This window comes from Atractosteus spatula, chromosome 9 (genome assembly GCF_055471065.1).
Source record: "Atractosteus spatula isolate fAtrSpa1 chromosome 9, fAtrSpa1.hap1, whole genome shotgun sequence".
NCBI classification, from domain to species: domain Eukaryota; kingdom Metazoa; phylum Chordata; class Actinopteri; order Semionotiformes; family Lepisosteidae; genus Atractosteus; species Atractosteus spatula.
Window position 1 is genome coordinate 9,317,831 of NC_142714.1, and position 26,426 is coordinate 9,344,256.

The following is a 26,426-nucleotide window of genomic DNA, read 5'->3' on the forward strand; positions in this document are numbered from 1 at the left end:
AGAACTTCAGGTCAGTTTGTCAATAGGAAAACAAATAAGATGCACCAAATGGTCCCCTCTCATTTGCAAACTTAGTGTTCCTAAATAGTAGTCAAAAGCCACATAAAAAACATTTTTTAAATAGAGCACACATGAAACATAGAAAGTGAGGCATCATTACTATTATAAACAGAAATTGTTTATTTTCAATTTCATTATGGAAAAGTACAACTCTAGTTTTTATTAGGCATCTTATCATGAAATACTAGTGTTTATTGGTTGTAAAAATACTACTGTAAGCATTAGATATCCAGTGCTCCATTTCAGGCACCAGTTAATGGTAGCATTAGCCGAATCTAAAAAAATAGTACAGCAGCACATGCACAGACTGCAAAAAAGGGAAAGAGAGTATTTTAAAGTTACTAATAAGAAATATTAATTCCAATGAAAATATAATGAACAAGATAAACTCTTGTTCTCTTCCTTGTATGGATGCTACAGCAAAGCTGTTATTAGAGGCAAATTTTTACACATTCAGCCATTAGATAGGCCTTTAAAGAAAAAAATCAAAGCGAAAAATAAATTTAATCACAAGAGTACCAACAGTTTTTTTTCTTTTATTTAAATTCATATATTACATGCTGTTTTGTTTCGCAACCAATCATCCAAATGACAGTGAAGTCTTCTACAGTGAGTGATCTTGATTAGCCTCATTGAAGCCTGACATCCAAGAGACTGGGGGAGTTAGACTGTGGTATTGAATTAGATACTTGTAGTCCATCGTGCAAAAAAGGCATCTATCCTAAAAGAAGCATCTGTCTGAGCTGGCCGCATTCTTCCATACACTTACAGCTACAATCGTGGAGCACCATAGTCATCAGGCATTCTTTCAATATTGTACCTACATAAAAGAAAAATTACCGTTACTTAAAAAAACAACATCATGTAACACTCTCACTGTGAGTTACTACTGCAGATTTCCATTTAAAAGCTTCAAGAGAAAAAAGCAGTGGGTATTAGTGATTTCTGCTCCAACGCTGTTATAATCGAATGCTTCAGAAGCAGGTGTTCTTAAACTTTAAGACATCATTTACTGAGAAAGAAGCTGGATTTAAGTTTGTCATAAAGCAACACTAAATGACATAAAAGTAACATGATGTGACAATTCTGAAAATGATCAGATAGCACTTAATGTGAGAGTTTATCAAGTTGTTCCCAGAGCACAGCAAGATAAACGTAGTCAAATATTTTGGTGGATATATGCACCCATGGTACATTAATAATTTATTTATATTAAAGGGTTTAACTTGAACTGGACTTCAATAAGATGGTAATAATAGGTATATATGCAAGTTTTGTGATTTTGATATGAAACCTGCTTAAATTCTTAGATTTCAAGTACAATTTGATGAGAGGTCTGCAGTATTTGATATTTCCAAGACTACTGCACGGAAAATGATATTAAAAGCCATGATAGTTCCAAACTTTAAACATAAGACAATGGAACGCCTGACTCTCTGATTGGTGAATTAATGATTATGACATACTGTAGTAGTCACAAGCATGTCTACTAAGGACAGAGCATTTGTAGGAGTTTCCATTTTGATCGTGTTCCAACGATTTATTGAACACATTGTCACATATAAACACCATTACACTCCCGAATTGAAACAAACCAGAATGCTGGGAAAGCTTAAAGAATCAACCCTACCAAAACAACTCTCCTGGAACATTCTGTGGAAAAGTGGCAGGTATATTTTGGAGCCTTTTGGCTATAATGTTTCCAATTTCTAAGAGATTAATTGATTAAAGTCATTCTTTTATCAGAGATTAACTAAGAGATTAGCTAAGAGATTAGCTGGGTGATTTAAGCTTTGTCACAGACAAAGAGTTAACAATCTGCCCAAAAATGTGAAGGAAGTTCCTATAGTCAGGAAAACTCTTACCTATGTTTAGAAATATACATGATAGGGACTCCTGGGATTTTTCTGATTCTCCTCTTCAATTCTCGGTCCACAGTTGCAACAATGTAACACTTATGCTGTGAAAAAAGTTATTTTAAAGATTTAAAAAATGTTCAATCTTAAAAAAAATTGCCCAGAAAGGGTTAATTATCAAGTGGAATTGAATCACCATAATTAATTCAACAATCCCATTGTATTGATTGATCTTTCCAAAAAGAAAAAAACCTGGGTTATATAGCAGTGAGCAGGACTGGCCCACATTTTATTGTTCTCTTTAGAAACAAACACCACTTTCCAAAGCTTCTTTCCAGGTGAAGTGAGATGGACAGAATTCTCACAATAAAAAAGTGCAAGTTTGTCATTACTAAGATCAGTACACCAAGACACATCATCTTGTTCGCCCTGGCCCCCACTTTGCAGCAGTGCCACAGTTAGAAAGCAGAAAGCTGAAAACAAACAGTGAAATGGAAAACAAATTTACAAATTGTTCCATTAATATGACTGGACGTTAATACTTCAAGTGAAAGACAGAATTGTGAAACTGTTTCTCATCCCTATATTTTGTAAATAAACACAATCTGACTTCAGCTGAGAGCACACTGATTTTTGTGGAAGACGAAACCTAAACCTTGTTCAGAGATCATTAACAGGGTTCAAGAAGATATAGTCCATGCTTACCTGTGTGACCCTCTGAACCAAACAGTCATCAGCATACGTTCCTTTGTGTGTACAGGGTAACCTCTCAAACCGAGGATCTTTGGCAATCCTGCAGTGAAATATGTCTAATTTTAGCCTTCATCCAAACCCTGGTCTCATTAACCATGAGGGAATATCATCTTAACCGTGGCCTTCACCATAACAATACGTCATAACCACAGTCTTCACCACAGCATTAAACACACAGTAAAAGTACTGGGAACAAGACTCAAATCTTGCACATTTATTATTACGGGATTAGTTACATTTTATAATACAATATATAATGTATTATATATATTATATAATAATAAAAGTAACTACTCGAAGCGCTTTTTGCAAGGAAAACAAATGAAAGAAAATAGATAAAGACAGAAGATAAAATTAGCACACATAAACACAAGCGATAAAAAATTGCAGAAGATATGAGGAGCAGACACAGACAGCAATTAAATAAAAGCCTTCCTGAAGAAGGTTTTGAGTCTAGATTTGAACGCGCTCATGATAAGTGCATCTCCGATATTCTTGGGGATATTCCAGTGCTTTGAGAAATAACATTAGACGGCCCCATCACCCACAGAGCAGAAACAACCTTAATTGACAAACAGGAGACCAGAATCAGACAAACGAATTTTGCATGGTGGGGAGTAGGAAGATAATGGGGCAGAGCGGAGGCTCTGTGGCTCAGGATCTGCGCCTGTGGCTGGAAGGTTGCCGGTTCAAATCCTGCGGCCGACAGAGGAATCCGACTCCGTTGGACCCCTGAGCAAGGCCCTTAACCCCAGCTGCTCCAGAGGCGCTGTACAATGGCTGGCGCTGCGCTCTGACCCCAAGCTTCTCTCCCTGTTTCTGTGTCTGTGTGTCTCATGGAGAGCAAGCTGGGGTATGCGAAAAGACGAATTCCTAATGCAAGAAATTGTATATGGCCAATAAAGTGATCTTATCTTAATAAGTCAGACAGGTACTAAAGTGCCAAGCCATGTAGAAACTTATAGGAGAGCAAGAGGATTTTGAAATCAACATGAAACCTCATAGGAAGCCAGTTACAGAGCATCCATACAGTGAACAGTTTTGCAACTTTGTAAGAAAGTGAATAAAAAAACTGTGTTTTTATTACTTCTCACAAACCAATGATTATCTGAACCATCCATGATATTCAGTCTTCAATAAACATCCACACAAACATGTATGTTGCAGCATTACGAAATGTTGAACAAAAGGATAGAATCACAGTATGTCGGTCAAGTAGACTTTGCTGAACTGGACAATAAGCAACAAGAAGAAACAGCTAAAACCATGAAGCAGGTACAGGCTGCTGTCCAACTTTCCAAGAGTAAAGCATTTTTTTCACAAGATCATTTAGTAATTTTACTGAAAACAGTACCTGAGAGCAACTCTGTACTTCTGTCCCAGTTTTTCAATCTCTGCTATCACACAATCAGTGACACAGGGAATGCCTACACCCAAAAAAGACAGTATTAACACAATCGGCCTATAACAGAAAAAGTCATGTAAATTAAAAAGATGGCATTAACAGGAATATACAGTTTTTGCTTCGATATCCGACTGAACTTAATAAGGCTCTCTAAATGAGATACTTACATTTAGCATACAAACAATCCATCATCGATTGCACAATGTCAAGTTTGGCTTTAATGGAGAAGTTAATGAAATTAGTGTCCACCAGGATGTGGTAAGGAGGACCCAGCTGTGTGTTGTATTGAAAGAAAAGGCAGGAGGGATACTTGGTACTGTAGAAATATGGACAAAGAAAATAATATAAGTTAGCAAAGCTGCTTTGTGTGCTGAACCATACAGTGATAGTTCAGAGTCGACTGAATGCACTAACAATACAGAGCTCTGTGATGCAGAGAGTAACAGTTAAGTAAAGTGTCTAGGCTAAAAACAGTTTATTAAACAAAATTATTTTTATATTTATTTAAATCCATCCATACATTTTCTAACCACTTCTTCCAATTCTGGGTTGTGGGGCGGCTGCAGTCTATCCTGGCAAGGAACGGGCACTAGGCAGGATACACCCTGGATGGGATGTTAGTCCATCACAGGGCTCACACAGACACAAACACGCACACGGCAGGGACAGTTCTCCCAGAAGCCAATTAACCTACTAGTATTTGGACTGTGGGAGGAAACCTGAGCAACATTTAAGTATGAAATAGAATACATCTTTTTAAAATATATACATGTGATTTTTTGGGGCACTTTATAATGAACAGTGATATCTTCCTATAGACTGCACAGTTTGACTTGAACCTGTTTCATTAAGGAGAAACATTAATGCATTTACTTTCCACAGACTGATTTAGTTAGTAAACTATGGGAACCCCTGATCATAGCACGAGTGTAAATCAGAGACATTAAAAAGTAATACTCATTTTCCTTCCCGCATTTTTTATATTTTTCATTTTTAGTAAACATTCTTGACTTCTGTCAACACTTCGGTGTTTTCTGACTGTGATTTAAATCACAATAAAATCTAATCTTCATCTTATTTTAGAATTTTACTTACACTTCTCTTTCCTTTATTGCAGATGGGTCTTCTTTCTTCTTCTGTTGTGTTTTAGCTCGGTCTTCTGGTTTTCTTTAAAAGAATGTATTCAGAGATTTCTCAATATTGGTCTTTAAATTCAAGTACAAAGTGACAGATACTTTTTGTACGGGTGAGAATGTTTTAATTATGGAGTGTTTTTTGGACCTAAAATAACATTTAGTTTATCAGTAGGCCTATTAAGACTTACTGCCAGTTAAGTCTTTTGTAGAAATAATGCGAAGTACTACTTCTTTCATAATCGGAATTAGTATTTTGAACAGAATGACACATAGTAGTTACAACAGTATATTAAACTGCCGTATTTCATTCCTCTCGATGAAACTGACTTTGTCTACATCTTCAGCTTACACTTTATGTGACTGAATTTCCAGTATTTATAAATTCACTCTAATATGAATAATTTACCTAAAATAGACTATAAATATTCCACCACAAACTTACAGCCTTTGATCCTTCAAGCTTATCATCCTTTTCATCACCGCATATTTCTTTGCTTTCTTCTGTTTCCCCTACAAATCGATAAAAATAATGTTTTTTCACAATACAAAAATAGATACCGTAAAGAAAATTAACTTTTATCCTAAGTTTTCAAAGAAATGCCCCAATTCTCTATAACTTCCTAAAAAACTTGATTTTCCTAAGAGTACAGTTTAGCAATAACTCTAACACAACATCGAAATCACTTCTATTTACCAGGTAATAAGATCTCAAGAAGCTCAATATAAACGAAACGTTTAAAATTCCACTTTTAGTAAATTATTATTAAACATTAATAATGAAGTATAATAAACGATGAGAATTATGCAACAATGCATTTAAACGATTTTTCAATAATTATAGCAAGTATAGTCTATAATTCTATTATATTACATGATTTCGTTAACACAAAAAGACAAGACTTGATTTGTACTTTTGTACGAAGTCGAGTTATTTTTACAACTTAAAAATGAGGATTTAACACATATAGGCAACTTTGACCTTTAATTCAAGACAAGAAACGCATGAATTACAACATAAGTCCTGTGTTTTCTATTTACACAGCAAACTGTAAATAACTTACCATGATTAAAAACAATTTATTTCCTCCCTCCTCTAACCTCGTGTTTCTTCGTTTCTGGAAACGTCACCAGCAATCGCCCCAGTCTATACGTCATTTTTCTGCGCCTTGTTTCCTACGTGCGTTGCGTCTCTTCCGGAGGTGCTTAGGTAAATACTCTCAAGGTAGGGAAGAAGTGTGTAGTTGACTTGGGGGGGGGGATTGTGAATATTATGAAAATCTATTGCATTGTCTGTGACATCATGTTAGTGGTTCTTTTTTACCTTAATTGATACCAGATCTATAGAGGTCAGTGACATTAGCTTTATTTAGTATGCTGGCAGGATACTAACAGCAATCTAGGGATAAGTACTGTGCGTCTTGCTACGGGTTTCTTGATATTGTAGGTGGGTGCATTGCTATATATATAATATATACATTTTTTTCAAATGTTTAATTTGTTTGTGTATCGTATTAGCGTGTTCTTTAGAATGACAAATTAGGATGTTTGTCTCCAGGTCACAAATGTATTCAGTTATTCAAGATCTGTAGCAAAATAATAAGTTAAACCTTTGATACATTAGTTTTTTTTTGGATCGAAATCTGAGGAAATTACTGTGGGACTTGCTTATTTTTCTTTTGTAGTCCAGCAGTGTAGTCTGTTGTGCATGCGTTGTCTCAGAGTTTCATTTTCCCCATAGTTTTAATGCTATAATATGCATACAATAATGTTAGATTGTCCCTTTTGACGTTCTCGAGAGAACATTGAATACCAAATAAAAGCACGTTGTTAGGCAATCGATTTCTCTTTATGTTTCTTGGAATTTAGCCTATTGACCACTGTTTTTTTAGGAACATACCACCAGAATTTAAGAACTCCCTTTTGTCTACGACCTTTGGTAAAGTTTAGTATGTTGAAGAAACCAGTCTTCGGTATCTCTTCTTACAAATAAATCCGTTACTGTAGCTAGCCAAACATTTTCCGCTCCACTAAAACAATACTTTGGAATCCATTACAGCACAAATTTGTATAAAAAGCAGGGGATATTTTTTTCATGTTTCCTTTATAATAGGTAAATATCTGTTATATGATAAGCTTGAAGTCAGACAGTTCTTATGATGTTTTAGTTGGAAATTAGCTTAAGCTGTTCAATTCTGAATCAGATCAGGAAGATTTCATTTATAAGAGTTCAGCTTTTGATGACTCTTTCGTGCTCATTAAACATTGTAATTAGAAACTTTTTTTCTGCTAAATTAATTTGGATGGATAACACTAGCTTTGTATCTCTTTAAAATCAGGAAGAATGTAGTGTGCAATGTTGAGTGTTGCATGGATTTTCAGGTAGCTTGGATCACTGATTTTTGTATTAGCCTTTACTATTTAAGCGTTGTTTTTGATCCAAAAGGCTTTCTTCTTCGAGATCCATTTCAGATGTTCAGGCAGTTTTTAAATACCTGCTTGGAGTATGGGGAAGCAAATCTGTTTGTCTTTTCTGAAATTGATACCATATGTATAATTTATTTTTTCCCTTTTAGGCCTATTTTTTTCAATACTGTCAGGGTTACACATTCATTTTTCATTAAACCAGATTACATATCGTCTCCAATCACCCAGCACTCTTCTCTTGCAATGTCTATTAATATTGATGCTCACACTGTGATATCAGTGCAACATTGGCTGTATCTCCATGTGTAATGGTTAACATACTAGATTCCACAGAAGCAGATGGGTATTTTTTTTAAGAATTTATTTACAATTACATCAAATCATCAAGGTGTATGTATAAAAACATTCTTCAAGTTTAGGGATATCTGTGTATATTATCCATGTTTCAATTTTGTTTCAGGTTTCCAGAAGAAGGAAAGCTGATGGAGTGCTTGAATTAATCTGTGATTTCGTGAGTGACCTTGACCGTTGTGGTGGTAGATTGTCGTGGCAATCCTGTGCAAAGGGGCTGCATTTTTCTGTTCCTCGAAACGCTCTTTACTATGAAAATCGGCTTCCCAGTGTTAAATCTGGCTCCTTAACAAACAAAAAAGCCAAGTCCGAGTTAAAGATGGTCTGATGGACCGACGCTTCTTGCTGACTTTTGCCTTTTGTTCGATTCTGTGGGTTCTTTTCTGGGAAATCAGGTGGAAGAAAGCAAAAGAAAATCAGATTGAAGAATGGCTCCATGGCAACAGCCTTTCCGAATACAAAGACATATTTGAAGGTTAGTTGAAAAGATTTGATTTAATCAGCATCTCCATTGTAGTGTAAACCTCCATTACAATTGCTGTAGTTCACTGAAACAGTTCTGAGTGCTTTTGTAGTCAGGAATGCATTTACTGTTCGTGCTGAGCAAAGGAAGATTAGACATTATTGAACAGTTTTAATTTCCCTTTACGAATACAGATATCTAGGAGCAAATCAGAAGCAAGTGTATGCATTTAAACCAGCCCAAAATTCTGTTTCACTGCGTCCATTGAACCTTTTGACTGCTTCACACATTCTCAGTATTAGCATTCTATTTGTATTTCGTGCTGTGTGGACGTAATTTGTGCTTATTGTTGTGTGTTGGTGTCCAGTATAACGGCTGAATGACCTGAGAGAGTTACTATGTGTCTTGGTGTAGATGTGCAGTCCCTTGAAGAGCTGACCTTAAGTTTGCTGTCTCGACTGGAGGAAGTTTTGCAGGAGACACGGTACTGGCAGGAAATTGAGGAGTCTCGGAACCAGCTGCTCCGTGACTTTGCCTTTCAGGAGTGGCTGTGCTCTCAAGGTCTAGAGCACTACTACCACACGTGAGCCTGTTTATTTTTATAGACACTGAAACTGACAACAGCAAGGAGAAGTAAACTTATGTGCAATCTGATACCATGTGTTATTCTATCTGCTGCAGCATGGTGCTACAGTTGCTATAGTAATTTTAGCTCTTATCACTTAACAATGATTGACATAGTCAGCATTATATTAGAGTGCTTGTTTGGTCTTGTTAAAGGATAATATTTGAAATGACATTCAAAGGTCACATAATGTCAATAAAGAAAACAAACTCATGTTAATATAGCTTGAACTGACCATGCCTGGGACTCCCCAGGTAGCAGTAAGGTTGGGGTTAGTCACCCAGGGCTCTTGCATCTATTTAGCAAATAGCGGCTTCTGTGCCCTCATGGCTGCCAATGGGATTGCAGTGATGTCAGGGAGACTGCCGGTCCTCCAGTTGGCATCAGCTCTCCTGTAGGGCACCGTGGAACTTGACACTTGTCTTGATGGGTAAATGGCCCAGAAGCCATTGCTTGTTCTCTCTGCATGGTACAGGAACTGTTGCTGTGTGTTGAGAAGTTAAACAATCAGTTGGCAGTTCCAGACTGGGTGGATGTTAAGTAACAGATACGAACAAAGTAATGGTATAAACTAGGTCTAAAGCAGGAATGCACTCTAATGTGTCAAGAGATTTTTTTTGTTCTCTGCGAGACAGAGAAGTCAAAGTAGTCTGCCTTGCTCACTCCACATGAAATTGTGTAAATTAGTAGAGCCTCATTGATTTTGTTTGATTTTTGGTTGCTTGAAATAAACTGTATCAGAAGGCCTAGTTAGCATGCTTGTGGATAATTCACAAAATCTAAATATATCAATATGCACAATTGACAACTGGGCCTAATAACAATAGTAACAGATGTTAATATGTTTATTGAAAGCTGTAATTCTCCCACTTCCACAGGAGGGCAGTATTGATGTGTTTATGGTGTTATTAAGAAATTTGACATTCTCAGTTGAACTAAAGCTATGAAATTCAGAGCCAGGAGCATTACACTTTCATAGTGCTTTCCATTTAATTGCCTTGACTTCATTAAAACCAGCCTTTCATCAAACATTCTTTCACTTTTATTGAAAGGTAAGCACTCAAAACTAGCTGTACTGCTTTTGTAATCTATTTTGCGGTACCTGGAGACTTATTTATTAAGAGCCAGCAATGTGTAAGAAACACTGGTGGTTCTTATTATGTTTAATTTGAACTTTACACCAATATTCCTTCTTGTGCTGGCTGGCCAAATTCGAGAAACTGACCTGAGAAGACAAGTAGAACGTTTGCACATCTTAACTGTAAATCAAGGAGAGGTTCCTCCTTGATGATAGTTTGATAGTTGTAAGGGAACCGTTTTTCTTTCTATAAAGAAAAACTGCTTGCTATAAGTTTTTATTAGCTGTTAATGCATCCATATTTAATATTCAAACCTACTCTGCTGCCGAAAAGGAAGTGATAGTCAGAGGAGGAAGTATTTTTTTTTTCTTTTTGGTATCTTAATACTTTTCAGAAAGCTCTCTGAAAAGCAATAGTACTACAGTGTGTGACCTGTGAAATGGATTGAATGCTATGAAGCTTACTTGTGTTTCGAAATGTTTGGTTCCTTTTTTCGTTTTGAAGATTAAAGTCCTTGGGCTGCTCGAGCTTGGATGACTTAGCTGAGTTTGACAGTCAGCTGCAGCTCTCACTCGCTGCCTGGGGATACTATTACGAAGATTACATCAAGCTGTCCACAGGTGTGAAGGTCCTCCAGGCCTCTCGGGGGCGCCGGGACCAAGACTACGAGACAAGGCTGGTGCACAGCCTGGCTGAACGCAGGTTGAATGAGAAGTGGTCTATAGGTGGGTTTCCAGGAGTAAAAAATACAGAGTCTTGCTTATTTGCTTATTTGCACCATATTCCGTAATGACCACATTGCCTAAAGGCAAGCAAGGTGAAAAGAGTATATTGTTTTCAACAGCAGTGATGCTGTAAGATAAATAGAAATGCTGGTACGGTATCTTATACAGTGAAAAGATATCTTACCAAGCTTCATTAGCTTCATCCTACAATTAGAGGTTTTTACAATATAGTGTAAGTCTTGTATTCTGCCTATGATTGTACAATAAGACATTAACATCTTTAAGCCAAGTCCAAGAGCTTTCATCGAAGGTATAGTGCTATTTACTGGAAAAGCTTGATTTTCTTATACAGAGCGCTTTTTGTAGTGCAGCACCACCGACCGCTATCTGCACTGTCATCTCTCAGTGAGAAATCCTGTTTTTCAGGCCTTACAGTGCAATTTAGAAGTGGTTCCTCACTTCTAGCACATAAGCAATTTGACATGTTTTAATTATGTAGTTGAATTTATATTGGAGGAACATCGCATTAAAATCGGTGTTCTCAATGACATCTGCTGAAGTAAAACAAAGTATGCTCAACAATTTTACTTCTTACCATGGAAACAATGTGTATAGTAGTGTATTCAAATGACATTTTAGGATTTCTGTTCGTGTCCATTACCTATTGTTCTTTTTTTTCAGCTGGTGCTCTGATTTTCGGCTGTACTGTTGCACTGTGCTTTCTGATAAGGGACCTCATGTTTTACGTGATTGGTGAGTCAGCGAGGAGATCTGGGCGTTGTGAATCCCACTTCTTTGAGAAAACCACTCTGGGGCTGGGTTTGCTGAAGACAATCTGTTTTTCCTTCTCAGGTGGAATTACAGTTTCCATCATCGCATTTGTCTTCACAATAAAGTTCCTGTGCGAGCTTGCGGCTCGAGTCGTCAGTTTCCTTCAGAATGAGGACCGCGGCAGGAGAGGAGACCGTAGCATTTACGATTATGTCCGTGGCAACTACCTCGACCCTAGGTCATGCAAGGTGTCGTGGGACTGGAAGGACCCTCAGGAAGTGGGCCACACTATGACCTTCAGAGTTCAAGTACGGCCCATCCTTCATCTGATGTTCAAATTTCTATGAGAAGGAACTTTCCATGGTGTCATCTTAACTGGTTATCTCTGTGCAGGGACTCCAGGCTACTGTTTCATTCAAGGAATGTAAAAGTGCACATTTATTGTACACATGCTGTGTTTTTAATCCTTCTCTTCAAGAATTTATTTCTAAAACTATTTTTAAAGGCTTAAAAATGTATGCAGTCTACGCCTATGTAGGGATGGTAGGATTCACAGTGCAGTGCATCGAAGGTTTGAAATGAGTTTTAATTTGTGAAGAAATCAGGCCATTTCTAGAAGAACAGTGAATTACGGAAGTGTTATAGAGGTTTTTATAGTCTGGGTACAGCCAAAGACACCTCATGTTATTACCATGAATGAGTGTTTTATCAGTGGTGATTACAACATATAAAAACACTTCCAGTTCTGGCACATTGGCTGTTTCTGATAATGTTATCCCTGCCTTGCAGACACTCCTGAGGTGTAACGTAGAACGGTTATTTCTGACATATCACATTCAGCAGGCATCTGTTTGAACTGCACTCAAGCCAGCTCAGGAGTAATGATCCCAGGCCAGAATCAGATTTCTACACCTGACTAAGCACTCCTGGGTTTGGGTGGGCTTCAGCTAACCAAGGTGCTCTTAGCTTTTGTCACCCATTCTGCTCCTGCGGTGGAGGATTGTCACTGCAAAACCAAGTCATAATTGACTGCTAATTCCGAATTGGGTGATTGTAAAAACAGCATAGAGCTAGTGATTTCTTTTTTACAAAAAGAGATGTCGAGTAACATTTATTCTGTTTTTTTTCCCCCGTATTTTCCAGTTATTTTATAAAAATGGGCAGCCGTATCCGGCGAACAGGCTGGTGGGCTTGAGAGTGCACATCTCTCACATCGAACTGGCGCTGGACATTCCTGTCACACAGGAGGTGCTTCAGGAGCCCAACTCCAACGTGGTCAAAGTGGCCTTCACGGTCAGGAAAGCCGGCCGCTATGAGATAACCGTCAAGCTTGGGGGCCTGGACGTTGCCTATAGTCCCTACTACAAAATCTTTCAGCCAGGTATGTCTTTTCCATTGTGCTGTATTTAACGCACACTTCCATTCTTCTATGATTTTATCCAGTTCTCTTTGCTTCACCTTTCAAGGCTAACTACTTGAAAACTATTTGTTTTGTTTGTTAAATCTGAAAACCAGATTAGAAAATGTCAGCATCCATTGTGTTTCTGTATTTCAGGCACAGTAGTACCCTCAAAAACGAAGATTGCCTCCCACTTTTCCACTTTGGTGTTGACAAATGGGCAGCAACACACTTTACAGATTGAGCCTCGGGATGAATATGGCAATCCCACCAGTAATTCGGTCTCTTTGATTGATGAAGATAACTACAGCGTACGGATCCATCCGGTAAGGTGCCAGCAAATTGTTCCTAACACTGGCACATAGCAATAACTAAAATGCCGACAGCAGCCAGTGTTCAGTAATTACTCTGAACTACAGTATGTAAAACATGTATTAATGAATGTTACACCCACTGTTGAGGGAAGGATACAAGTGATTGAAGTAAAACGTTCATTCACTTTGAACTGACTTCATGATAAGTAAGCATCAGTTAACCTCATATGGGTTTTTGTATTTTTTACTAGCTTGTCTTAGAAAAGCAGAATGTTACCACGGATTGAAAATCATCTTTAAGAGCACTAGTTTCAATCCCTAATTTGTCCAGTGCATGCCACCCCCATTTTATTCTGCTTCTTGCTAGCTTGGTACTCAAGATGAAGAATGCTCTGAAGATTACTACTGCAAGTCAGTGTCATCTAACAAGGAACTTTGCCAAGTTCTCTTGAGACTGACCATCAGGAAAAAGGGATGTTTTCGAACCTGCATCTCTTACCAGAATCAGCCTATTAGCAATGGAGAGTTTGATGTAATTGTACTGAGTGGTGAGTAAAATACTCTTTTTGGAAATAGCCCAGATGCTACAGGAGAGGTTCAGGTAGTCTTAACAAGGCCTGGACTTCCTGCTGTGTTTTGTCTAACTAGCAAGGTGTACTGAAGCTGTTTTCAGGCTAGCACTTGAACCCCAGTCCTGACCCAGTGTCACAGGTGTCAACTGAGCAGTTCCACTCTCTAGTTTCAACAATCAAGGTTGACCCAAGACCACAGACAGAGCAAAGCAAAAACTTTGCTCTGTCTGTGGACAACGAAGGAGAAGTTTTTGCATGACCATGCTTAGGATAGACATTTCGATTTTTCCTTTCTTAAAGCCCCATCGTGCTTTTAGCCTCACTAACTCAGGGTCAGCCCCACACAGCCAAACTCTGATGAATCCACTTACAACGCAGGTGGGCTCAATAGGAGAACTTTTCTCCCGGGTCCCAGATATAATGAGCAGATCCTGACTCAAGTCCAAAAGTCCAGAGAAGCTGTTTGAGTAGTGAGTCGTATTTTTAGATTATTTAGGTTAAGTGAACAGTTATCAGAATATTAAATTTGACAGGAGTCACGGCAGTTGTTACACACGGATACCTTAAGAGCGCTATTCACCGGTTCACTTCGGCAGGACAGAAATGTTTAGAAATGCTTCTGCCTCGTGGCAGTAGGACATGGCTTACTGACCCATGACCCTGTCTCCCCACCAACCTCCACCCCCACGACCCCGAACAGAAAACGAAAAGAACTGCGTGGAGAAGAATGTTTCCACCCCGGGGGTCAGCATCTATTTCGAGGCGTATCTGTACAGCACAGGGAATTATGCCAATGCCTCGTGGCAGCTGCCTGCCTCCTCACTGCTGGCGCCTCAGAGGCGGCCCTCCACCGCCAACGAGGACGAAGAGGAAGACAGGGACTCCCCGTCCGAGGGGCAGCCGGAGAAAGTGAAGAAACCAAAAAAGGTGTACTGTTACATATCACCAAAGGTAGGGCTCTTGTTGATGGGGGGCACTCCAGGAAGAACGTAGGATCTGTTTTAATGTAAGATGGGGCTTCTGCAGTGTTGTGTGGGTTCTCATTGTTGGGCTGCATTAAAGTTCACAATCAAGCTGGCTTTTAAAAGCCACACATTCCTTAGATTACGAACCTGGAGATCCCTAACAGGGATCCCTAATCCCTTCTTTTTTTTGTATTTAACTCTGCTGACAAAAATAGTTAGCAAAAATACCCCGCTATATAATGTGTGGCAAGAAAAGAGAATGAGGGGTTGAATGGAACAGATGAGACAAGAACTAACTCCTTTTATGATTTTGTTTTGTGTTTCTGTCAGAAGGTCCCTCTCTGTTTATAGTTCATAGCATCAGCATTTGTGTAAATTTTCATAATCCCCATATTTAAGTTGTAATTATACAGTATTTTCAGAATTGCCAAAGAACATCATTATTTTGAAGTCCCTTGTAACTGTAAATAGATGGAATATGTCTGCTGGACTCTCATCTCTTACTTTAGAAATGCATACCCTTTGATACTGTAAAGCTCATTGGAGTGTTCAGGCAAGCTATACTTTCTAAGCAAAAAAAATATGAACACGTGCTATTTTTTCTAAGGTTTATATGAGGATATAACTACTCTAAGATCGGTTAACATTATCCTTGTTGTTTATTTTAAGCAACTCTCTGTGAAGGAGTTTTACCTGAAAATCATTCCGTGGCGCCTTTATACCTTCAGAGTATGCCCAGGAACAAAGGTAGGTGGCAGCTTAACGTTGGAATTCCAATATGAATTGGAAGTAACTATGGTGCTAGTGGAAGGAGTCAAATTGGGCAGCTCTGAGAGCAATAGCTCTTATGTGTATTCTGCACAGCAGGGACTGCTTGCCCAGCTGTCACGTGTCCTGTCACAGACTGCTTGGCTCAGATGTTGGGGATCCAAATGTACTGCCTTGGACAGGGGTTTCTCATCACTGCAGAACTCTGCCTGTCTGCATGGCACTACATTGATGAAGTCCTGGGACCTCAGTTGCTGACCTCCCTGCTGTCTCATCCTGACACGGCAGCACGCCTCCACATGCTGCTTGTGTAATGACGGCTTGCTTGCCTGATGAGAATGTGACAGTTCGTGAATTACCTGCTCAGCTGACGTGAGCCCCATTGAATGTTTTTAGAATGATCCAAAACAAAGTTTGGCATTTGTGGGTCACAGAGACCAGGCACATGTTTGCCCAGGCTGTCCTGGAACCTGCTGCAAAGCATCTGTCACAGATAAACAGCACATGGCTCTTTGGGTAGTGGTCACATACAGTACACTGCTGACCTGTGTCTTTAACAATAGAGCCCTGGTTGATCAACCCTGTTTATTGCTATTTACCTATGTCATGACTTTTCAATAGAATGTCATTGGACTTGCTCAAAAATGATTGTTAATTTTCAAGCACCTTTTATTAATTTGATATTTGTTATAATTAAGTTTCCTTTGGTAGTATATCACCTGTTCAGCACATTTGCTTTGAAGGAACATTGAAAACTAATTTTCAGACTCAAGATTCATTAAGTATTATTTACATATCCACTTGAAAATACAAATAGGTCTGTTACTACTATACTATTAGTGCCATAATAAATATTTCCGTACTCACTTGGGCTACCCATGTTAAAATTTAGTTTCTAAAAATATATTATCCCTAATTGTGTTGATGTTTGTGTTTTGATTTACTGAAACCTTATAACTCTATTCTGCCAATTCTCATGCATGAATATTATCCTGTAAAGGACGTCTTTGAATAATGCAAAACATCTTTTCCTAACAGTTCTCGTACCATGGTCCAGACCCCATTCACAAATATTTGACGTTGGTGGTGGATGATGGGATACAGCCACCAATAGAACTGAGCTGTAAAGACAGGAACATAATGGCTGCAACTTTTATCCGCTTTCTGCACAAAAATATTGGTGAGTTTAATGGGCTATTATTCCATTAACTGAATACTGGCACCGTCAAACATAGCAGAGAAAAACTCCATGAGAGAGGTTAATCAGCTCTGTGATAAAATATTGAGGAACATTGTTATCAGAACCTTTCCTGTCTGCACAAGTCTGGAGGAAAAAGATTGCCCTACTTTCCCCAGCAAATAAAATAAAGTTTAAAGCGGAATTATTTATGTTTTCTGTTTATTAAGGAAAAACAGCAATTATTTTCTGACCTCTAGTCAGATGAACTAAAAGTTGAGCGCTGTGTTTCTCTGGATTTGTGTGCACGTTAAACAGGAGGCTCGGAAACATTCCAGGACAAAGTGAGCTTCTTTCAGCGGGAGCTGAGGCACTTGCACTCAAAAAGACCTCGTACAAAGACCTGCCTGAAGATCAGCCGCCACTCTATCCTTGACTCGGTGAGGTGGCAATGCACCCCTACTGCAGTGAAGACAGTTGGAGGAGCCTCTCCACAAAACATCTTTTCATCATACAGTTCTGTACAAAATACTCCTATGCTTTTAAAAAGGAAATTTTGGAACTGAATAGAAAATATTGTACTGTAGCCCAGATTATTTCAAGATTATTTCATTACCCATTTGCAAACAGCAAATCCCACACTTACTGGCAAGTATGGATTCCTAGACTCTCAATGCTTTTCTCTGATTAAAAAAAACTCAATAGCAAGTGCTCATTGTATAATTTGTTGGAGAGCTGAAGCTTTGATTGAATTTGGTACTGTGTAATGACCTTAACTCTATGGTCAGATCTCTAACCCTTAGCAATAACCCCCAAAACAAAAGCAAAACCCTCAAATGTTCTGGTTTGTTTTGTTAATCTTTTCTTCTCGCAAAAACTTAATTAAATGGTGTTATTCCTCAGTCCCTGAAGGCCACACGGAACTTCTCAGTGTCTGACTGGAGCAAGAACCTTGAGGTGGTGTTCCAGGATGAAGAAGGTGAGCTATTTCGGCATTTTGAAACAATTATAACTTACAGGCTGGGTAACTTTAGCATTGTTGTGGTTTTCTTAGTCGTGTTGCTGCAGATTACAAAAGCATGCAAAACAAAATCAGGAACATAAAAACGATTATAAATAAGAGGATGCCATTTGGTCCAAATGTCTCATTTGGTAGTATTTACTTTATCCACGAATCGCATCCAGGTGCTGCTTGAAGGAATTCAGGGTATTTGATTCAGCAAGGTCACTGGGTAGCTTATTCCATACTGCCACAACCCTTTGCATAAAGAAGTGCCTTGTGTTCTCATGCACTTCTGCACTTTCACATGTTTCTCCTGGTTTCTTTTTCAAATGATCGGGTTATTTAATGACAGGGTTCAGTCAGTCATAACCGTTAGAGTAACATCTGAAAATTGGAAAAGGAGCAGAAGATAATCGCACAACATACAGAGCTGCAGTTGCAGTCATGCACGTTTGAAAAGAAGAGTGCAAACGCCCGGGGATATTTCTAGTGTTCAGAATTCTGAGAACGTCATATGTTGTCTTTTGTGAACGATATCTGTGTTTTTGCAGCCCTGGACTGGGGGGGGCCTCGCAGAGAGTGGTTTGAACTCATTTGCAAGGCGCTGTTTGACACCTCCAACCAGCTCTTCACACGCTTCAGTGATAACAACCAGGGCCTGGTAAGGAGCTGCTAGTTTCATTATTTTCTGGATGCATTTTGTTTTTAAAGTGTTTGCCACACTGCATGTACTCTTAACTGCATGCATTTGTTTTATGAAGTACCTGTGACTGAGAATCAAAATTCTCCCATAAGCTTTGTGTGCGTGTAGATACAGACCTCAGTCGTTCATGTCATTGTGGATGCAGGTCCACCCTAATGCGGATCGACCACCCCACCTGCGCCTGAAGGTGTATGAGTTTGCAGGCAGAGTGGTTGGAAAGTGCTTGTATGAGTCAGCTTTGGGTGGAGCATACAAACAGCTGGTGAGAGCCAGGTTTACACGCTCCTTCCTGGCGCAGATCATTGGCCTCCGTATGAATTATAAGGTGGGGAAAGCAATCATTTTGTCTCAGGTTTAACACAATATTTGTAATAGCTTTTGTGTTAGCTTTTTTTAAAAATTTCAACATCTGATATGTAAAGAAATGCTTAGAAATTTAAAGAAATTGCATGCTGCATTTTCATGTGTGCAGATGATTTTCAGCTTGATAGTATTAAATGATTTTTATCAAAATTGAGTAAATATCAGATCTAATGGTTACAAGAAAAAATCCTGATTTCCATATTTTTATTACAGTACTTTGAAACAGATGATCAGGAGTTCTATAAAACTAAAGTCTGCTTTATCCTAAACAATGATGTCAGTGAAATGGATCTTGTTTTTGCTGAGGAAAAATATAACAGATCTGGACACCTGGAGAAGGTACTTCCTAAAAATTACAATATTTATGTAAGGGGAAGATGTCAGTTTCTTTTTCTTGTATTTGTGAATGCAAGTATTTTTAAGTTATTTTCAATTACACAAGTGCAATTAAAATTAATGTGCAGTTAAAAAACAAAACAAATTTAAGACTTTTATTAAAAGTTGCCAGGATACCAGCTTTGACAGCATGGGAAGATAACTTGTGCCAGACTCCCAAACCCTTTGTACAAAAACATACCTCGTTTTCTTCCCTCTATTTTCAACATGGTCTTCTGGTTCATATTTCACTACAGATTCTGAAGAAGTCTGTCATGTTGCCTTGATCAGTAGCTTTGAGTACTTTGGCTTATATAATCAAGTCCCTTTGTAATCTTCTCTATTCAAGTCTGAAGACATTCGGTTTGTTTAGCCTGTCACTGTAGTCCTTTAAAATCAGGGATGTGTTTGGTTGTTTTTCTCTAAACTGCTTTGCAATAAAGTGTGTAGAATTGTATACAACACTTCAAATGAGGCCTTACCAGTGCATTGTACAATTTTAATATATCATCCCTTGATTTAAATTCTACATTTTTAAATGTATTTGATATAATATATAATATTTTATTATGTTTCAATGCTCTTTCTCATTTCCTTGATGTCAACATGAACTCCTATGTCTTTCTCTTAAGTAGCTTTTTCAAGATTAGCATTTCCATCTGGTAATTTGTTTTTACTAACTGCATGTAATGCTCTTTACTTATCTTGGTGTTTGGTAAACATCTTGGTAAACTTGGTGTTTACCAAGACTCAGACTTTGTCTTAGATTTTAAAAAAACTTTACTTTGCTTCTTCTACTATTTTAGTAGAGTTTGTAAACCTGACTTGTTGACTAACTATACCAGAATCTAGATATTCTATTGATATAAATGAAGAAGAGCAGTGGTCCCTGTACAGATACCTGTGGTACTCCAATAATTATATCACCTCAGCTTGAGCATTCACATGTATGGTTTTCTTTCCATTAACCAATTCTCGGCTGGTCAGATTTCCCAATTCAAATACACACGTTACTTTGCCTAATGTCTGCAATCTTCAGAATTGTTTTTAGGAAGGATTTAAAAGTGTTATGTATAATGATTTTTTTTGTCTTGTATTAAGTTGAATTAGAACTGACATGTCAATGTGGTGGTCATACTGGAGCACTCCTAAGACTGCTGTTGAGCTCTAGTTTAACCATGTTCTCTCATTAAGTTTCGTTAATCCGAGACCTTGAAGTAAATGGTTTATAGTGGAGTATGTTGAATGAAAAAAGTGTCCTGTTTTCCACATCTGCAGGTGGTGGAACTTATCTCCGGAGGTTCCCAGATTGCAGTGACCAATGAGAACAAGATCCACTATTTAAATCTCTTGGCACAGTATAGGTTGGCCAACCAGGTTAGGGAGGAGGTAGAGCATTTTCTCAAAGGTGAGAATGGTGCACTTATCATTTTAGCAGCAATTTTTTCATATACTATGTCTGCTGGTTCATTAGAATGCGATTGCAGATTTAAAAAGAATATATTACTTTAGAATAAATCATACATTGATTTAATTTATTTTCCTTTAGAATAAATCATACATTGTTTTAATTTATTTTTATTTTTGAAGTCTATTTAAATGTTTTAGCTTAATTCTTGCTGACATTGTTCCTGGAACTGACCTCTTATCACCCTATAGATTCATCATTTATGATTTCTCCATCTACAGAAATCTTAACAGGGTGAAGTGAGGGTGTGCCCCAGAGAAGATAACTCTGTTTAAACAGTTGGGAAAGCTTCATTTTAACTGTTTTTGTCTAGGTTTAAATGAACTAGTTCCAGAGAACCTCTTGGCCATATTTGATGAAAATGAGTTGGAGGTATGCGAAATGCCTTCTTGACTTCTATGAATTTGTTTAGAGTGGACTGTGTTATGCTTGTTCATGTACCATGAACAGTTTTCTGTGTTTACTGTGTTTTATCATCATTGCATTTCTATGTCTACTTATGGAAGTTACCCCTTTAGCTGCAGTTCATGTATTTCAACACCGAGGTGATTCAGCATATTTAAGTGAACATCATCTCTAACGATGCATCACTAAAATAGGTGAGCCTGAGAATTCCACGATACATGAAATCATCATCATTTTCTCAAATAAATAAGAGAAGCTTAAGTGAGTTTTCTTGTAATAATGCTCCGATTACCTAGACAGAATCTGGCTCCAATACAGATGAGAAAAGGACCTGTCCCACAGCTGAGCTTTAGAGGAAGAGGAGTATGATGAATAATGATGATGTTCCTGCTTCGTTTCCTCTTATTTCCTCCCTCTGTCCTACTGTACTTCCTTTCGTACTCCGTTGTCCCTGAATTTATACTATGATCCATTTTTATGGAGGCTGGAATAATAACCTGCCTAGATATGACCTTGTCACTGTTGAATGTTTATTCTTTAATATGATGATTCTAATGATTTGCAGTGACGTTAAAATAACAGCATTATGAACACTGCTTGATCATGTGTTTCGTCCTTCATGTTTACCTGTGTATTATCCAAAGGAGAGCTATGTAAATATCAAACAATAACCATTGTTTAAAACCTTCTTAATAATGTAATCAGGAGGGGAAGTGATAATTTTGCTGAAACTCATTCAATACCAGGATGTCTCCTGTGGTTTGTTTTTTGCAGCTGTTGATGTGTGGCACTGGGGATATCAATGTCATGGACTTCAAAGCCCATGCTGTGATTGTTGGGGGTTCTTGGCACTTTAGAGAAAAGGTAGGTAACTGGGGAAATTAAAGTACATTTTATCTACCTGAAGTCGAAGGACAATGCAGAATGATCGGAAGTTGTTGACATTGGGATTTCTGAATGTGTGGTGAAACGCAGGTGATGAAGTGGTTTTGGGCTGTAGTGTCCAGCTTCACCCAGGAAGAACTTGCTCGTCTGCTGCAGTTCACAACAGGCTCCTCTCAGCTTCCTCCAGGAGGTTTTAACACGCTGTGCCCTTCCTTCCAAATTATCGCTGCTCCGACGCACAGCACACTGCCAACTGCACACACATGGTGAGTAACATATCTTTACCATCTGTACACGTGGTAACGGGCACGTGTATGTGTACCGTCTACACATGCGTGGCGGGAAACAGACATGCATGAACGTATATTAACAGTGAAAAACCTACACCTTCTGACTCAATACAGGGTATATTATGCATGTTGCAAAAACTGCATGTCAATTCACAAGCCTTTTACACTCCATAACTGCATTTCAGGACATATAGATAGCAGTGTCCATTTTTTCAGTAAAATTGTATGTTTTGTATTCAGTTATGAGAATTATGAGCAAAATATACTCATACTAATATTGTTCAAAATATTTTTTTAAAAAACTCCACAGTTTTAACCAGTTGTGCCTCCCCTATTATGACTCCTATGAGGAACTGCACAAAATGCTGAAGCTGGCCATCAGTGAAGGCAGTGAAGGCTTTGGGATGCTCTGAGTCTTTGGAGCTGTCCTGCAGGAGCAGCTTGGTGAAGGTACAGAACAGGGAGCAGGATGATCGAAAGTGTGGAAAAAGTCGATGGCAAAAACAAAAATGCTTTGACATTTCAAATGAATCCAGACGCTGTGTATATATGGTCGACTGAAGTTTTAGTCTAGATGCTAGAAATACTTTTATAATGTATGAGTAAGTGATGAGGGAGAAATTTGAGTTACACTGAATGAACAATGAGCTTTTTTCAATGCTGAAATGCAATATGTTGAACTATTCAATCCTCTTTGAGAAGTCATAGACTAAAGGAATAATAAGTAGCAATTTGCATGAAATCAAAATATACTGTATACCAACAACACTTTGGCCTTAATTGCAGACTAATCAGGGAAGAAGACAAAAAAAATTAATTTGTTACAAAAAAGGGACTCATTTTGGTAGTGGAGAGGAGTGAGAGATGGAAAACATCCCCATTGCTGGGTTTTTGGCCTAGGAAGAATATTTTGATTGCTCATTTAGCCAAAGTCATCACCTTGAGCGAAACAACATAGATTTTCTTTTGAAAAGGAACTGGTGATGTCCTCTTTCACAAAGCTTTCACAGGGCAGTCTAGTTAAGACTTTGCTTTGAACGTTCATTTGGAATATTTATTAATAATGATCTTGCAAAGAGACTTCCAATGTCTCTTGCTTTTAGCATCTCCTTTTAAGTTATGTTAACATTAAAAACGTGATTTCCATGAAAGTACTGGAGTGCATGTGTCTTTTCATTGAGGAATGCCATTGTATAAAGTTGAGCTCCTTTTTAGGGCTTAATTGCATTTGAACTGTGACTTATTTTTTTAACCTGCCTTATTTTTAACCCTTTGCATCCTAGACATATAAATGAATACAGATTAGTAAATATAGACACGTTAATACATATTAAATGCTTTCAGGGAAGACTGATTGTTTTGTTTGATGACGTTCATTTGATATTGTAATTTAGACGTATTGCTTTGTCAAAGTTGTCTGTACAGTTCACAATGTTGCACTTAAGATATTGGTGTAAAGACATGAGGTCCCATTGACACAGCTGTAAACCTTACGTACAGTGCACCACATGTGAATTCACCGACACAGAGGACGCATATTTATTGTACTTTTCAACTTTAAATCTGGCCTGTCTCATCAGGGAGATTAATGTTTTCCTCCATCAGTAACAGCTTAATTCCTTAAGCATGGCACAGAACGTGATGTCTAGGCTTTAGATTTTAGGAATGGAGTATGTTAGCTGAGCTGTAAGAAGTAATCTCATAAGGACTGTTTTCTCTGTGCCTTACTGTTACCAGTACATTTACATTGTAACCATTTAAGTGCACAGAAAGTGCAATCACAGAAATAATAATATAGAAATGAATCAATGCCCTAAAGCATCTTTTTCATGAAGCTGGTCCTGGATGTAGGAGTGGTTTGGATCATCCATGTAACTACAGGGGATCTAATTCGGGGTGCTGTACTGAAATAAGCAGTGAGTGCGGGAAGTGAAGCATACTGGCTACATTTAATGATGCATGATTTTTAAATATTTTTTTTGCAACCAAAAAGGTTTTGTCTCCATTCTGGTGCTTTCAAGACTGTTGTTTTTATTTTTCTTCTTGTGTTTCGTGTAAAAGTAATGTATTCTTACTGTTTTACAAAGACATTAAATGAGGCCTAAAGGTGAGTAAAGTAAACAAGATGAATTTGTACATATTAAGAGACAGCAGGATGAAAGGTACTGTATGTTTAATTTATTTTGCAGGTGAATCTAAGGAACTTGATATTGAAGATCAGTTTCAAATGAGCCACTGCATATTGTTGTTTAATGGTACAAACGGATGTCTATCTTTTGTCAGGATGCAAAGGTTTAAAAGTTTTTGAATTATTTTATGATAGTTATTTTTATTTGTATTTATTTTTTGAAAATCGCCATGAAGAATATATTAATTTTGGCGTGGTGTGTAGAATAGCTGAAAATGTGTTTATATTTCAGTGATTCTGAATATAAATCTTATCTCAGTGACAAACATTCAGAATGTTACAATGCTGTTGGTTTATCAGCTTGTACAAATAAGTTGGTTTTCATTTCAATTATCTTGTGCATGCATCTCTCAGTTCTCTGTAGAATTTCATTCCCAGAATGTGAATAGTTGTCACTTTATGCCTGTGTTTAGTTTGCTAAATTTCCCGGTGAGTGTTAAGACTGAAAACAATTTATTATTTAAAATGGATTGGAAGCCGAAGTACACATTTCTATATTATATTCATGCAATATGTAAAAGTGCACCATTAAATAAGACCACAGAGCCACCTGAGCTGTCTGCTTAATTAATATCTTATTTAAGACTGTATGTTACTACCATATTGTAACAGTGTTGGAAATAGCTGATGTACAGATTCATTTTCTGATCTAGAGAAAGCACATTATGTATACCTCGTGTGTATAGCACACTACTTCTATGTGATTTCCTACCCTTTTCTGAAAAATATAAAAGCATTAAAATCTTTATTACTTGTCTGAAACAGAATTACTTGTTTAAAGCATGTGTTCGCAGGTACATGCAGAGGAATTTGGGGTCATCTTAGTTTATTTGCTACAGGCAAGCATACTTCATAACCTGTCAGGTATGAAAACTATTGTTAAGAATTCAGAATTGAAGCTACATGCAGTACAGTGCTGGTTATGTTTCAGTATGTCAAATTTTAATAAAGCATAGTATACCTAGTCAAAATGTGTGTTTAATAATGAGACATTACAAATAAGAGGTTGTTAATTAATAGTATAGTGTTTTTTGTATAGGTTTATCTTGGTACCTTCTGGTAAGGCACCATATACCAGGAATGGAAATATTCTTAATCTCGGGCAAATTGCTTACTATATGGTGAAAATTATCTGTTTGTAGCATCCATCCCGTGTGAGGAGTTCCATTAAGCAGCTGGGCCAAGACAGTAGAAACCACTGGGTGTGTTGTCGAACCTTTTCACATGCTGCAACAGAAGCAATGCACTTTTTTGCGATTATCTATTTCTGTCAAAAACAAAGCAGTGAAATATATCAGTGAAAGTGTGAGATATTCCAAAGTTTAATTCTGTATGACTTCGAGATTCTCAACAGGTCTTTGGTTTCAAGAAGCTTTGCTTTCCCATGAAAATCCTGCCATCTTTACTACAGATGCAGTTTTAAATGGGTGAGCTTAGTGCTGGGTTTGGGAAAACCTGTGTTAGAAGGGAAGCAGATTTTTAACTCCTGTAAATATTGTGAAATACTTTCCTATGGCTGGAAGGTGTGATTTTTTTTTTAAATAAAATGATTTGTAGAATACAAAACTGTCAGCCATCAAAAACGAATGTCTGAATTTTATGCACTGTTAAATATTTTGATGGCAGCAATGCTACTCTGTTGTTTATGAGATAAATAAAGTTAAACAAATGTCAATTTTGCCTTGTTTGATAATTATTTAAGAATATAATTTGTCAATATTTTTGCTGTTTTATTAGCCACTATGCCTTTGGGGGTTGGTTTTAAAGTTTTGATAGATCCCAGGATGCTGGAGCCAGTATTGTACAGCATAGCTTATCTAACATCAAAATTTGTGTCCAAAGTTATTAGTGCTATTTAATAAGCAGGTAACCTTTAGAGTATGATTAAAATCAACAGAGTAGA

The 26,426-nt window shown here is 37.7% G+C and overlaps 2 protein-coding genes across 3 annotated transcripts; one reads left to right on the forward strand and one right to left on the reverse strand.

The window, feature by feature from the left end:
- Positions 1–158: 158 nt before the first annotated feature.
- Positions 159–6,354, reverse strand: fcf1 (FCF1 rRNA-processing protein). The gene is made up of 8 exons (XM_088925586.1): positions 6,272–6,354; positions 5,653–5,720; positions 5,170–5,241; positions 4,242–4,390; positions 4,024–4,096; positions 2,622–2,709; positions 1,926–2,020; positions 159–880 (listed from the first exon to the last, which is right to left on the reverse strand). Exons 1-8 carry the CDS (start codon positions 6,272–6,274, stop codon positions 832–834), a joined length of 597 nt encoding a protein of 198 aa, XP_088781712.1. The 5' UTR covers positions 6,275–6,354; the 3' UTR covers positions 159–831.
- A 135-nt stretch (positions 6,355–6,489) lies between these two features.
- arel1 (apoptosis resistant E3 ubiquitin protein ligase 1) lies at positions 6,490–26,193 on the forward strand. 2 transcript variants are annotated; one of them, XM_088925584.1, is made up of 22 exons: positions 6,490–6,654; positions 8,095–8,460; positions 8,863–9,031; positions 10,657–10,877; positions 11,559–11,630; positions 11,730–11,956; positions 12,792–13,029; positions 13,204–13,373; positions 13,729–13,909; positions 14,634–14,884; positions 15,568–15,645; positions 16,705–16,846; positions 17,162–17,283; positions 17,747–17,822; positions 18,398–18,507; positions 18,695–18,874; positions 19,126–19,251; positions 20,566–20,695; positions 21,069–21,127; positions 21,935–22,024; positions 22,136–22,311; positions 22,646–26,193. In XM_088925584.1, the coding sequence occupies exons 2-22, from the start codon at positions 8,313–8,315 to the stop codon at positions 22,746–22,748; spliced, it is 3,069 nt and encodes a 1,022-aa protein (XP_088781710.1). In that variant the 5' UTR covers positions 6,490–6,654; positions 8,095–8,312; the 3' UTR covers positions 22,749–26,193. The 2 variants fall into 2 exon arrangements, with proteins under 2 accessions (XP_088781710.1, XP_088781711.1); XM_088925585.1 differs by having other exon boundaries at positions 10,657–10,772.
- The last annotated feature ends 233 nt before the right edge of the window (positions 26,194–26,426 follow it).